The 13,536-nt window shown below is 34.8% G+C and overlaps 1 protein-coding gene across 2 annotated transcripts in view; it reads left to right on the top strand.

The window, feature by feature from the left end:
* Positions 1 to 13,245, top strand: part of FOXN2 (forkhead box N2) — a 66,753-nt gene extending 53,508 nt beyond the window's left edge. For both annotated transcript variants that reach the window (XM_045885041.3, XM_045885040.3), the window contains exons 4-6: positions 1,265 to 1,329; positions 9,648 to 9,716; positions 12,186 to 13,245. In XM_045885041.3, coding sequence (XP_045740997.1) covers positions 1,265 to 1,329; positions 9,648 to 9,716; positions 12,186 to 12,709 — 658 coding nt within the window. In that variant the 3' untranslated portion in view covers positions 12,710 to 13,245. The remainder of the gene's footprint in view (positions 1 to 1,264; positions 1,330 to 9,647; positions 9,717 to 12,185) is intronic.
* Positions 13,246 to 13,536: the final 291 nt, after the last annotated feature.

The following is a 13,536-nucleotide window of genomic DNA, read 5'->3' as shown; positions in this document are numbered from 1 at the left end:
CTCATTGTTTGGGACTTGGTATCTTTATCGTTAATGTTGGTGCTTATGAGGTATCCTAGTTTAAAAAAAAAACAATTTAGAAACTAATGGTAAGTTCTGTTTATGGTCATTTATGTGTTTTATTTAGCTATGCTTTTTTTAAATTAAAGATTAAATGAGAGAATTGACACTGTTGTATACCATTAGATATGCACTTCACTGTGCCTTTGATAGATTGCATTTTCATGATTTTATCTTTTAGCTTTATCATATGTTAAATAAAAATGATTTTGTGGTTTAAAAACAGATAAATGACAGCATAAAGATAATTTTTCACTTTAAAACATTACCTTAATATTTTTAGAAACATTTTTTCTTTTTCATTGTTTGGCAAATGATGGTTCCATCCAATAGATCTTTGTGTAGCCTTTTCATGTCATTATTGGTAAGTTGAGAAAAAGAATGAAATATAGTATATGTAAAACTATGAATGAGAAATAGACTTACAATTTAGTTAGCAAAACAGATTTTTTTATGGTATCACAAATTCCAAAGAACAGAAGTAGTGTGTCCCAAAAATGATTTAATTTTTGGAATTAAAAAAAAAATAAAAAAGCCAAAACTGGGATGCCTGGCTGGCTCAGTCAGAAGAGCATGTGACTCTTGATCTTGGGGTTGTAAATTCAAGCCCCATGCTGGGTGTAGAGATTGCTTAAAAATAAGAACTTTAAAAAAAAAAAAAACAGAACTCCTAATCTCTTTATGACTGTAGCAAGCTTAATTTGACATTAATATTTCTTAATAAAATCAGGAACTTATCTGTTTTGCATCATTACCATACAGTTCTCTTCACACATTTGTTTCGATAAACGCTTTCATTTCTGTGGTAACACCTATATGAATATCATATCAAATTTAAGCATCCAATACAAAACCAAATAGTAACTATTATGTATTGTCTATTGTTACAGGCATTTTAAATGCATTATTATTATTCATCACAGCAGCCCTATGTGGGAGGTTTAATTATTCCTATTTTACAGATGAAGAAACTAAGAAATTAATTATTTTGCCTAAGATCGTCCAAATAGTTGTGATTTAATCTTGGATCTAATGCTCTTTCTGCTTTGGCAGACTCTTCTAAACTGAATAGTATTAGCAAAGAAAACAAGGTAAAAATAGTTTGTGTTTTTTATTGTATAAATTAGTTGTATTTGTGACTAAGTTCTATAAAAAGTGAAATGAAGGTTTTTATAAGCATATTTATCTTATCTTTATTTTTCAGTGGCTCTTTATCACCTCATTTCTTAAGCTCTGTACTCAAGCAGAACCAGGTGCGAACCCTTAAAGGTATGTGTGTAAGAACATTACTTTAAATCATAACAGCTCAGGTCAAATATCAGGATTTTTTGTTTATTTAATTTTTTTCTGATTATAAAAGTATTACATGTTCATTGTAGAAGATGTGGAAAATAAAAACATTTCTAAAAAGAAACTAAATTTTAAGAAACAAAACTGATGGGGTGCCTAGGTGGCTCAGTTGGTTAAGCGGCTGCCTTCGGCTCAGGTCATGATCCCAGGGTCCTGGGATCGACCCCCACGTCGAGCTCCCTGCTCAGTGGAGAGTCTGCTTCTCCCTCTCCCTCTGCCTGCCTCTCTGCCTACTTGTGCTATCTCTCTGTCAAATAAATATATAAAGTCTTTAAAAAAAAAAAAAAAAGAAAACTGATGAACATAGGGGAAGGGAGGGAAAAATAAAATAGGATAAAGAGAGCAGACAAACCCTAAATGACTCCTAGCTATAGAGAACAAACTGAGGGTTGCTGGAGGGGAGGTTAGTTGGGGGTTGGGGAAATGGAGTGATGGGTATTAAGGAGGGCACTTGATATGATGAGCACTGGGTGTTAAATGTAAGTGATGTATCACTAAATTCTAACCTGAAATTAATGATACACTATATGTTAACTAACTTGAATTTAAATAAAACAAACAAAAAGAAACTAAGACTTATTCTTTATTATCGTCAACATTTTGTTTTAATTACTTTGGTTCTTTTTACTCCTTATACACGAGTAGATGTGTCTGCATGCATACACACACACACACACTTTTTCTCCAAATGTTAGGCTCATACTGTGTATACTGTTGTATATCCCTTTTTTTTTCATTTCCTCTTATGTGTATTTCTCCCTGAAAATAGGAAAATATTTCTTAGTAATACTATCAGTATAGAGTTTGCTTTTCAAGTCTTAGACTAGAATAGAGATTGGCAAACTAGGCCTTGGGCCATATCTGGCCTGCCATGTGTTTTTACATGGCCTGTGAGTTTATCTTTATAAATAGTTGAAAAATTAATAAAAAAAATATTTCAAGGCATGTGAAAATTCACTATAAGAACAGAGTTAAGTAGTTGCAACAGAGATCTCTGTATTGTATCCTTGGTTATGCCTCTTCTCTGGCAAAACCTAAAGTATTTATTGACCCTCTTCAGAGGAAGTTTGGATTAGAATATAGTTTAGAATATTTCTTTTATAGGTTAAGTGTAAAGAACTTTAAGAAGACAGCAAATTAACTTTCAGAATTCTGTAGATGACTTTTCTAAAGTACATAAAAATTCTGAATTAGTAGTTTTTGCCCCCTACTCATAGTTAATATTATAAATTAGTGATGTATTAACCTGAGGTTTTCTAGCATTGTCACTTTCAGGCCTAGAAACATTTCTGTGACTTTTAAAAACAGAAATCCGCAGACCAGAAGTCTTTTCTGTGTATCAGACACATCTTGGCTCTTTGAAACTACACTAAGCCAAGCCTAGGAAGCAGTGTGATGATGATCTGTAAAAATGAGAGAGGGAAAGGGTGTGAAAAGCTGAAGAGAATTCTGCAAAGAAGTTAAGAGGATTGAGGGTATGTTCAGATAATGTTCTGGCTTAACATAATGCAAGTATCCATTTTCTCCTTCCTGCATGGGTAGATGTGGTTTCTCTTTACATTTAGGCATTGCAGAAACTGCATATTTTTATTATCTCAATAAGTTCTGACCTTTAGTCTTTCAAGCTCAGTTCATACACAGATTTTGAGAACATTTTCTTTGTGAATTCTGGGTTTATTTGGAATCTCTTCTTGCTCTTATTCCATTCTGTCCTAATTCTGCTGCTTCTTTTGGGGAGCAGACACTTGCACAATTTTCTCCTGCTAGTTTTTTTTTTTTTTTTAAGATTTTATTTATTTATTTGAGAGAGAGTGAGCAAGTTGCAGGGGGTGGGGCAGAGGGAGAGGGAGAAGCCAACTCCCTGAAGAGCAGGGAGCATGACACGGGGCTCGATCCTGGGACTCCAGGATCAAGATCTGAGCCAAAGGCAGATGCTTAACTGACTTAGCCACCCAAGCACCCCTCTCCTAGTTTTAGCCGCAATTTTTCATAACTAGAGCATAGCACTTCTCCTTCATCTAATGACTTAGACATATGGTGCATCATCTCTCCAGTGCTGCTAATAGCTTACTTCCCTCCTTCTCTGTACTGGTGAGTCTTAGGCTTGATGGTAAGGGGCCTTGGAGTTCCAGGTTAAAACAAATGCAGGCCTGGGGCGCCTGGGTGGCTCAGTCGTTAAGCGTCTGCCTTTGGCTCAGGTCATGATCCCAGGGTCCTGGGATTGAGCCCCACATTGGGCTGCCCCCTCAGCGGGAGCCTGCTTCTCCCTCTCCCACTTCCCCCGCTTGTGTTCCCTCTCTTGCTGTGTCTCTCTCTGTCAAATAAATAAATAAAATCTTGAAAAAAAACCCAAAAAACAAATGCAGGCCTGTCCTGGAATAGAATATACAGTTCTTACGAGTTTTAGAGGAAAACATAAGACCACACAAAAACTTAAGAAAATTTATATTTAAATCAGGTTGCTTTAGGGCCTATTGATAGATTTACGAGGAAATTTGCTTTTTCTTCTCTCGATATTATTTCTAGAGAAAAGTTTGAAAAAAACACAGCACTAAATGGACTAAACAATCAACTGTTTATTCTACAAGTAATTGTTGAATTCCCACATGGTGCCAAGTAATGTATGGGTGCTTTGGGATATGCAGAGATGAAAGAGACCAAGGCCCTGCTCTCAAAAACTGTACAGTTTAATTGAAGAAGGTTGAGAAGATTATGCAGAGTACATTGGGGGAAAAGGAAGTAAGTGGCAAAGTAAGCTTAGAGGTAGATCAGAAAAGGCCCCTTAGAAAAGAAAGTGGTGCTTGAGCTGGACCTCAGAAGTTGGGGAAATACTTGACCTTGTTGGAGGGTATTTGCTAGGAACTGCAGGCCAGTGAGTATGGCTGAAGCCTAGGATTATAGAAGAGGATTCGGCAGCCTTGGTCCAGTAGCTGTAGATGTGGTCATTTAGCATGGGCAAGCCAAATGAAGAAGTTTAAGCGAGCATTAACCAAATCAAGGAGAACTTATTTAGCGTAATGAGTTTGAACTCCTATAATTATAACATTAGCATTGGGTTTCTTACTACGGTGCTTTAAGTGCATTATCTCATTTAATCCTTACAACTCTTTGAGGTATTCTTACCTAATAAGGAAACTGAAGTTTGGAGAGATTAAGTAACTTTCTCATGGCCACATCACTAGTAAAAGGCATACAAGGAACTCAGAAACTCTGATTTCAGAACCTGCACTCCTACTAAGTATGAGGCATTGAGGGAGCTGCTGAAGGGCTTTAAAGAATGAGGCAACATTGTCAGTTCTGTGTTTTATTAAGGTCCCTTAGGTGTCATTGAGTTCCAGTATTAGAATCCAGTATTAGATTCATCTATCACTTCACAGAATCATCTTTACTAATCATTATAATAGAGCTACCTTCAAACACATAAGAGCAAATAGGAGAACTTACTTAGGCGGAGAAACTCCAGAAATAGTCACTATCACCCAAAGTGGGTGCAGCAGTTTTAAAGTATAGTTGTCTCTCTTGCTCACCTTACAATGACTAATTTTCTGTGCCAATATATATGTTACAGTATTGTATAAGAGGGTAGGAGGCACAGGAATCTCATACTGAGATAGCAAAACAAAATCTTTTTTGTCAATATTTTGGTTTGGTGTGGATTTAGAATAAATTCATCTGCTTAAGAAATATTTATTGAACATACTTGTGTGCTAGGCACAAGGATACATCAGTGAACAAAATGACAAAAATGGAACTCACATTCTAGTTACTGAATTACAGTATTTATACTGAAGCACTAGTATACTACAAGCAAATATAAATGTTAGTTAATGATGATGTTAGGGGCTAAGTGCAAATCTAGGTTCAAATTTAAGATTCCAAATTAGCATAATTTGTATCTTAATAGAAATTAAACTAAACCAGTGGTCCAAACAGCTTAAACTATTGGCAGTATATCAAAATTGCTCTCCTCTATTAAAGAATCACAAGAGACAGCTTCTCTGTTTCGACGCTCTGTAAATGTGTATGTTAGCTTTGATAGATGTAATAAGTCCTTATAGTTATTACTGAGCTTATAACAATTTAAATTCTGCCTCTATGGTTCTCATATCATTCCTTAAGCAAATAGATTGAAAATCAGATAACAGAAATGTGTCAGTTTGTGTCATAACCCTCAGTTTCACATAGCTGAACCTAGTGTCTTAGGGTTTTTTTCTCAATTATTGTTAGTAATTTCCCAGCATCAGGGCTAAGGAAATATAAACCAGGACATACAAATTAACACTTATGACAGAAATTTATTTGAATCAATTATTAAATCAGTAGCATGTTTTGAACTCCAGTCAGAACTATGAAGGAAAAAAAGAGAAATATTATGACTTTGAACTAAGTGGGTTTTTTAAATCACTATTTGGGTGGATCTCATGACTCTTAATGACAAATGAATTTCAACTAGAAGTGAATTATTTGCTTAAACTAAATAGTGTCAGAGAAAATATATACAAAAGACTTTATAAAAGAACCAAATTTTTATTCTTTATGAACTGGATATGGTGGTAACCTAGCTAATAGTATGTTTTTAAAAACACAGAGCTACATTTTAAATAGCTAAGATATTATCAGTGAAAAAATAACATGAAGTGTCATCAATTGTGACAATAAACAAGTAAGTCTTCAGTTTAATTTTAATACTAAAACAGATGGGGTACTCTAAGTAAAAATTGTAAAGTCTACACAGAGAGTTTTTGTTGTATTTGTTCTAAGAAGTTCAAGATTGTACCTTGGTCAAATCATCAGTAATCAGGTATTCTTGATTACTGAGTGTTTGGGGTCATTTCTCTTGCAGTTAGACATTTTTCTAGAACTAATTGGCAAGGTATGGGAAGCATACTTAAAATGTTTGAAACCAAACAAATTACATATAGATAAAATTCTTTTGCAGGGAGGCTTTCGGTTTCATAAAGTTAATTTCATGTGGGAGAGTTCAAATTAATTTGGTTATAATAAATCTATACAAGAAATAAATGTGTTTAAGGTACACTTTTCCTGTCCTTCTACTGTTACAAAAATAGTATCTAATTTTATCATTTTAAATATTTGGAAACTAAGAAGAGAAGTGGTGTTCATGTAGCTTTCTTACGTTGTCAGGATAAGCCTCACCAATTTTCTTTAGTTTTAGGTATTGTTTTTAAGAAATATGACTCCTTGAATTCTAATGAAAGTTTACTATAGGAAGTTAAGCTAGAGATACACTAACTTTTTTGATAAGATTTTATAGGTACTTCATTTATAAGATTATAAATTTTCTGAAATTTTTTCCTAATTATGCTTTTCAGTGTTAGATTCTCCCTCACCATCACCTCCTTTTTTTTTTTTAATGAAATTGGAAACAAGGTAGACCTTTTTTTATTAAAAGAAAAATTATTTCATGGAACAGGAAACTCTCTGTCAGGGCTTTTGCATAATGCCAATCAAGATTTGCCCTGCACAGGGCCACTTGGCTGAGGCAGTGAGTGGGGTCTGAAATTCAGCCCACGCTCCAGTCTTCAAGCTGTGTGCCTTCGTACAGGGAAGCATTCACCTGGAGGCAGACTTGCTTTTTTTCAGTTCACACAGAGATGCAATATGGGCTAGAGTCTGAATCTTTTCTTCTTCAAAGACATGTTAGAATACTGAACTCTATCAAATTATAGTCAGGTCTCATTCTAAAAGCTAGAATTGGAGAGATCTTTTCTTGGCTATGACATGAGAAACACTGATTCATACTCTTTTTACTTACTGTTCTTTCTGCCTTGAAATACTTTTCCTTCGGATATCTTCTTTTTCTCATCTCCCTGAATCTTTGCTCAATGCTTGCTTCTTCTTGAAGCTTTCTCTAACCTCTGTATTTAAAGTGCGGTCACCCTTCCCAACACTCTCTATCCCCCTTTCCGCTTAGTTTCTCTCCCTCATGTTTGTCACCTTGTGACATACTGTGTTTTAATTATTCCTTTGTGTTCTGAGAGGTTAGGGGTTTTCCTGTTTTGTTTTTTGCTATATTCCCACAGCCTGGAATGATGTCTGACTCAAAACAGGATACTCGTTTTATTGAGTGAATAACAGAATAGAGAATTTCCAGTATATTCTGTAAATCCTGCAGAGTTTCCTACTTTAGTCATGGATACTTAGTGAATATTAATGATTGATGATTGATAGAGTACAAATTGAAGGCTTAGATTCTGGAAGTAGACTACTGAGAGGTTCAAGTTCCACCCCCCCCCGCCCCCGACCTGTCTGTGTCTGGTTTTTTTCATTTTTTAAGATGGAAATACTAATAGCACCCACATCATAAAGTTGTGAGGATTAGATGAGTTAATAAATACTCAGAACATGCCAAGCCCATTGATACCCAACATTAGTAATTTGGTGATAATTAGCTTAATCTAAGGAAAGGAGGGCAAAGAGGTCATATACTTTATTATTGACACATTTATTTAGGACCTACTATTGTTCCAGGCATTGTGGAACATAGGGGATAAGACAGGTTCCTACCTTAATTGGGAAGGCATTCATAGAGACTCTTGTTTCACAAGGTCACAGTTTATTGAAGGGGAAAGAGTTGTAGTATGGTATGCTCTTTCATAACAACCATCTTCTGATTTACTTACATCTGTTTGGTAAAGTCAGTAACTTTTTCTGTCTTCACAGAGTTTATGGTCAAGTTGGGGAGAAAACAAGTCAATATCTTTATGGCTTTATTATCTAAAATAACTTTATAATTAGGTATTACAAATAAAATGGAAAACGGGGTAATAATTTTCTGGCTTTGAGATAGAAATGGGAAGTTTCATATCTGAATCTTATTTTAAACATCCTTTGTAATCTAAAATTTCTAAATATATTCTTTTTTTTAAAGATTTTATTTATTTGACAGAGACACAGCGAAAGAGGGAACACAAACAGAGGGAGTGGGAGAGGGAGAAGCAGGCTTCCTGCCGAGCAGGGAGCCCAAAGTGGGGCTCGATCCTAGGACTCTGGGATCATGATGTGAGCCCAAGACAGACGCTTAACAAATGAGCCACCCAGGCGCCCCTAAAATTTCTAAATATTTTCTAACTTTTCCTTCACATTAGATTATACCATATTACTTTTATTTAATTACAGTTATTCAGAATAATAGATCACCAAGATGGAGAAGAACTTCTAGCAGAAAAGTAGATATGAGAGCATAATGACTTTCTCTGGAGTAGAACCTGCTGATTTTACCATCCTTTTAAAGCTTATTTTCCTTATGGAATATCCATAATTATGTTTGACCTCCTATGAAGGCTATAGTACTTGTGGGCTCATACATAATTATGATTAAAAACATTACTAATACTTTTGTGCCAGCAATAATTATTTATTTAGCATTTGTAAATTCACATGATCTAGACTGACCAAATACACATATTTTTAACTCCTGTAACTAGTATGTAATTAATGAAGTACTTCATAACTGCAGATATGCACAGATAAAGATATTTTTTAAATGCTAAAAAGGGTAGGGGCGCCTGAGTGGCTCAGTCGGTTGGGTGTCCAACTCTTGGTTTCGGCTCAGGTCCTGATTTCATGGGTCATGGGAGTCTGCTTCGATATTCACTCCCTCTGGCCCTCTCCCTGCTTGCGCTCTCTCCCTTTCTCTCTTTGTCTCTCTCATTTTCTCTCAAATAAATAAATCCTTTTTTTTTTAAGGTAAAAATGCTAAGAAGTAATAATGCCTTAGTGTACATTTTTAGTTAATTACAGTTGACCCCTGAACAATGCGGGGGTTAGAGGTGCTGACCCCTGCCTCCTTCCCCTATGCAGTTAAAAAAATCCATGTATAACTTGATTCCCCAAAAACTTAACTACTAATAGTCTGTTGTTGACTGGAAGCCTTAGTGATGACATACACAGTTGATGAACACATATTTTGTATGCTTTATGAAAAACATACTGTCTTCTTACAGTAAAGTAAGCTAGATATTAAGAAAATCATGAATTTTATTATCTACAGTACTTCTCAGTTCTCCTTTGATACTGTCTACAAAACTGTTCATAATTTTAAGTGAACAAAAACAGATTGCAGAATAATACGTCTCATTTTGTTTAATGTGTGTGTGTATGTATTTAAGTAAAAGAATATACACCAACCCTTAACATTGGTTACCTTTGCAAATACTTATAATAGCCTCTCTTTTATAAAGAACATTAATATTGTTACTCTTTTCCTTTTTCAGAATCTGATATTGATGCTGCCACTGCAATGATGCTTTTAAATACTTCTATAGAACAAGGCATTTTAGAATGTAAGCAATCATCCCATTCTTCCTAAAATACATTTTTGTGAGTGCTTTATCAAATGTAATTTAGAATGCAAAATATTAAATATTATAGGCAAAATTGTTTTTTCCAACTAAGTTGTGTTTTCTTTTGAATTACTTAGTTTCTATTTTATTATATTTCCATTAATATATGTGAGCAGTTATGAGATTGAAGTTAATACTGTGATAGATATTTTTACATGGACCAAGAAACAAAGAAATAATAACATGTATAGAAATTAAGGTTAAGAATTTAAAAGTAAAAACGAAAGCCATAAATAAGAAAATATAGGAAAATATAACCTTGGAATTGGAAAACCCTTCAGATACAAAGTGCAAAATCCATAAAAGAAAACATAGGTAAATTTAATTAAACATCAAAATTTTGTAGTTCTGACAACAAAAAATATATATAAGAAAAGTCACACAAGGAAAACACTGAGAACATTTTTTTACTATGTATATAACAAACAAATGGTTAATATTGAGTATATGTATATAAAAGGACGCTACAAGTAAGAAATAAGAAAAATGTTCAGAAAAGCCAAGAAAATATATGAATTAGGTGGACTCAGGGAAGGAAATAAAGTGAACAATACACATTTGAAAAGAGGCAACTTCTCTAGAAGACAGGGAAATGCAAAATGAAACAATATTGAGATACTACCTTTTTTTGTCCATGAGATTATGAAAAATTAAAATGATTGATAATATTAGGTGTTAATTGTGGGAACTGGATATTGTCATACACTGTAAGATGTAAATTAGTACAACCATTTTGGAACACAATTTGAAAATACCAGCTACAAATGCAAAGCAAAACCACAGTGAGATCTCATGCCAGTCAGAATGTCTAGTATCAAAAAGACAAGAAATGACAAGTGTTGATAAGAATGTAGAGAAAAGGGAACCTACTGTTGGTGGGAATGTGAATTGGTGCAGCCACTGTGAAAAACAGTATGGAGGTTCCTCAAAAAACTAAAAATAGAAGTACCATACCATCCTGTAATTCCACCTCTGGATATTTACCTGAGGAAAACAAAAACACTTAATTCGAAAAGATACATGCACCCCTGTGTTTATTGCAGCATTATTTGCATAACCAAGATAGGGAAGCAAACAACCTCTGTCCATCAGTAGATGAGTGGATAAAGATGTGATATATATACACGATGGAATATTACTCCGCCATAAAAAAAGAATGAAATCTTGCCATTCTTGACAACATAAATGGACCTAGAGAGTTTTATGCTAAGTGAAATAAGCCAGAGAAAGACAAATTCCATATGATTTCACTCATATGGAATCTAAAAAACAAAACAAATGAACAAACAAAAAACAAATGGACGCCTGGATGCCTCAGTCCGTTAAGCGCCTGACTCTTGATTTTGGCTCAGGTCATGATCTCAGGGTCGTGAGATGGAGCCCTGAGATGAGGCTCCATGTTCAGTGCAGAGTGTGCTTGTCCCTCTCCCTCCCCATCTGCCCCTCTCCTCACTTGTTCTCTCTCTCTCAAATAAATAAAAATCTTAAAACAAAAAACAAAAAAACGGGCACCTGGGTGGCTCAGTCAGTTAAGCATCTGCCTTTGGCTCAGGTCATGATCCCAGAGTCCTAGGGCCTGCTTCTCCCTCTGCCTGTCGCTCCCCGCACTCTCTCTGTTAAATAAATGAGTAGAATCTTAAAAAAAAAAACAAAAAAACCAGACTTATAAATACGGAGAACAAACTGGTGGTTGCCAGGGGGAAGGAGGATGGGGGGATGAGTGAAATAAGTAAAGGCAATTAAGAGGTTACAAATTTCCAGTTAAAAAATAAATCACAGGGGGTTAAAAAGTACAGCATAGGGAATATAGTCAATAATATTGTAATAACTATATGGTGACTACACAAGGTGAGCATTACATAATGTATATAGAATTATCAAATCGCTATGTTGTACTCCTAAAACTAATATAAGATTGTATGTAAACTATACTTCAGTTAAAAAAAAAAACAATTATAATTTGAAATGTATATATTCTTTTACTTAATAATTCTGTTTCTTGGTATTCTAGAAGAATATTTGCATATGTGTAAGAAGAAGCGTCTAGAATGATTTTCATTGCAATATTATTCACAGTACTGAAAAATTGGGAAAACCTAAATATCAATAAGAAAATGGTTAGCTCAACAGTGGCACATTCCTATTGAAGCATTCTGTACGAACAGCTCAAAACAATTATATTTTTCATGGAAAGGTCAAGACATATCGTTAAGTGATTTAAAAATATTTCAAGTTAATACCTACAGGATGATATGTGGTCTAAGTAAAAAAAGAAACAAGTGAACAAAAACCTACAGAACATTACTAACCCTAAAGCACTTACTACTTAGTAGTGATATAGTAGTTTAAATGGCCTTTTCTTGCAATCGGATGCATTTGACCTATTGATGGAAGTTTTCTTTTCCACAGGTGAGAAGCCTCTTCCTCTTAAAACAGCAATGCAAAAAAAGAGGAGTTATGGCAATGCATTTAATCATCCCAGTAGTGTGCGATTGCAAGAGAGTGATTCTTTGGCCACAAGCATTGATCCAAAAGAAGACCACAATTACAGTGCAAGCAGCATGGCAGCACAGCGCTGTGCGTCCAGGTCTAGTGTGTCTTCTCTGTCCTCTGTGGATGAGGCATATGAATTTATCCCAAAGAGCAGCCATGTGGGAAGTGATGGCAGTGAAGGATTTCACAGTGAAGAAGATACAGATGTTGATTATGAAGATGATCCTCTTGGAGACAGTGGCTATGCATCACAGGCTTGTGCAGATGCCTCTGAAAAAGGGCAGCCAGGCAAAAAGATGCGCAAACAGTTATGTCAAGAAATTGATGAGGAGCTCAAAGAGGCAGCTGGATCTCTGCTCCACCTTGCTGGAATCCGAACATGTCTGGGTTCCCTAATAAGTACTGCGAAGACACAAAATCAAAAGCAGCGGAAAAAATAGAAATACTTATTAGTGTGAAATTATTTTAAAGTGTGGCAATACTCTTCTACTTAATTCTTTACAAGGGATATCAAAGCCATAATGGACTTCTTTTGTTTTAGGGTGGGGGAGGGGTGCTAATTACTTGTTTATTTCACATGTTTGTTTTAATTTTTATTAAATAATTGCTGTTAGGATCATGCCCAACCATAGATACGCTGCCAAGTCCTAAAAGCATAATATTTGTGATAAGTGTGTCTAAGATTTGGAAATTTTTATATAAGAAAATCCACAGCCTATGTCTTAAAACTTGTAGGAAAAATCTTTTATTCTGTTAATGTGTTAAAGTGTAAGAATTGGCAACTCTGTAACTTTTTTTCATTTTCTTTTCCAATCATTTGTAATTAACTGTAGTTGCTGATCCAGCTAAAAATGTTGCTGATGTCTTTCTCACATACTTCTCTCTGGACACATGCAATCCAGTAGAATGAGATTTGGATTTTTTTATTTTGTCTTAATTTTAGTTTTTAATTATTTTTCGCTGAAGCGTGGACAAAGTTGAATATAAATTGGAAAAGGTCCTAGCTGTCTAGAAAGCTCCTTTTGGCTACATAGGCAGGAAGTATAACAAAGAGTTCTGAAATTTAGAAAAGGCAGTTTTGTGGTAAAATTTCAAATAAGAACACTCCCAATTCCTATTATAATATTATCTTTGAATTTTTTTTACTTCCCAGATGTTGCATAACATTTATTGGGGCCTTTTGTTCATTCCCAAAGTGCTTTGCAACCATTGTTTGAATTTTAGCCACTAGCTGTCTTTGTTGAGTAAAAATAACCCAGTGAGAGAG

The sequence above is a fragment of the Mirounga angustirostris genome, unplaced genomic scaffold (assembly GCF_029215605.1).
Source record: "Mirounga angustirostris isolate CCGP_5_RB_7025 unplaced genomic scaffold, mMirAng1.0.hap1 SCAF_10, whole genome shotgun sequence".
Taxonomy (NCBI): domain Eukaryota; kingdom Metazoa; phylum Chordata; class Mammalia; order Carnivora; family Phocidae; genus Mirounga; species Mirounga angustirostris.
This window is presented reverse-complemented; position numbering and strand designations above follow the sequence as displayed.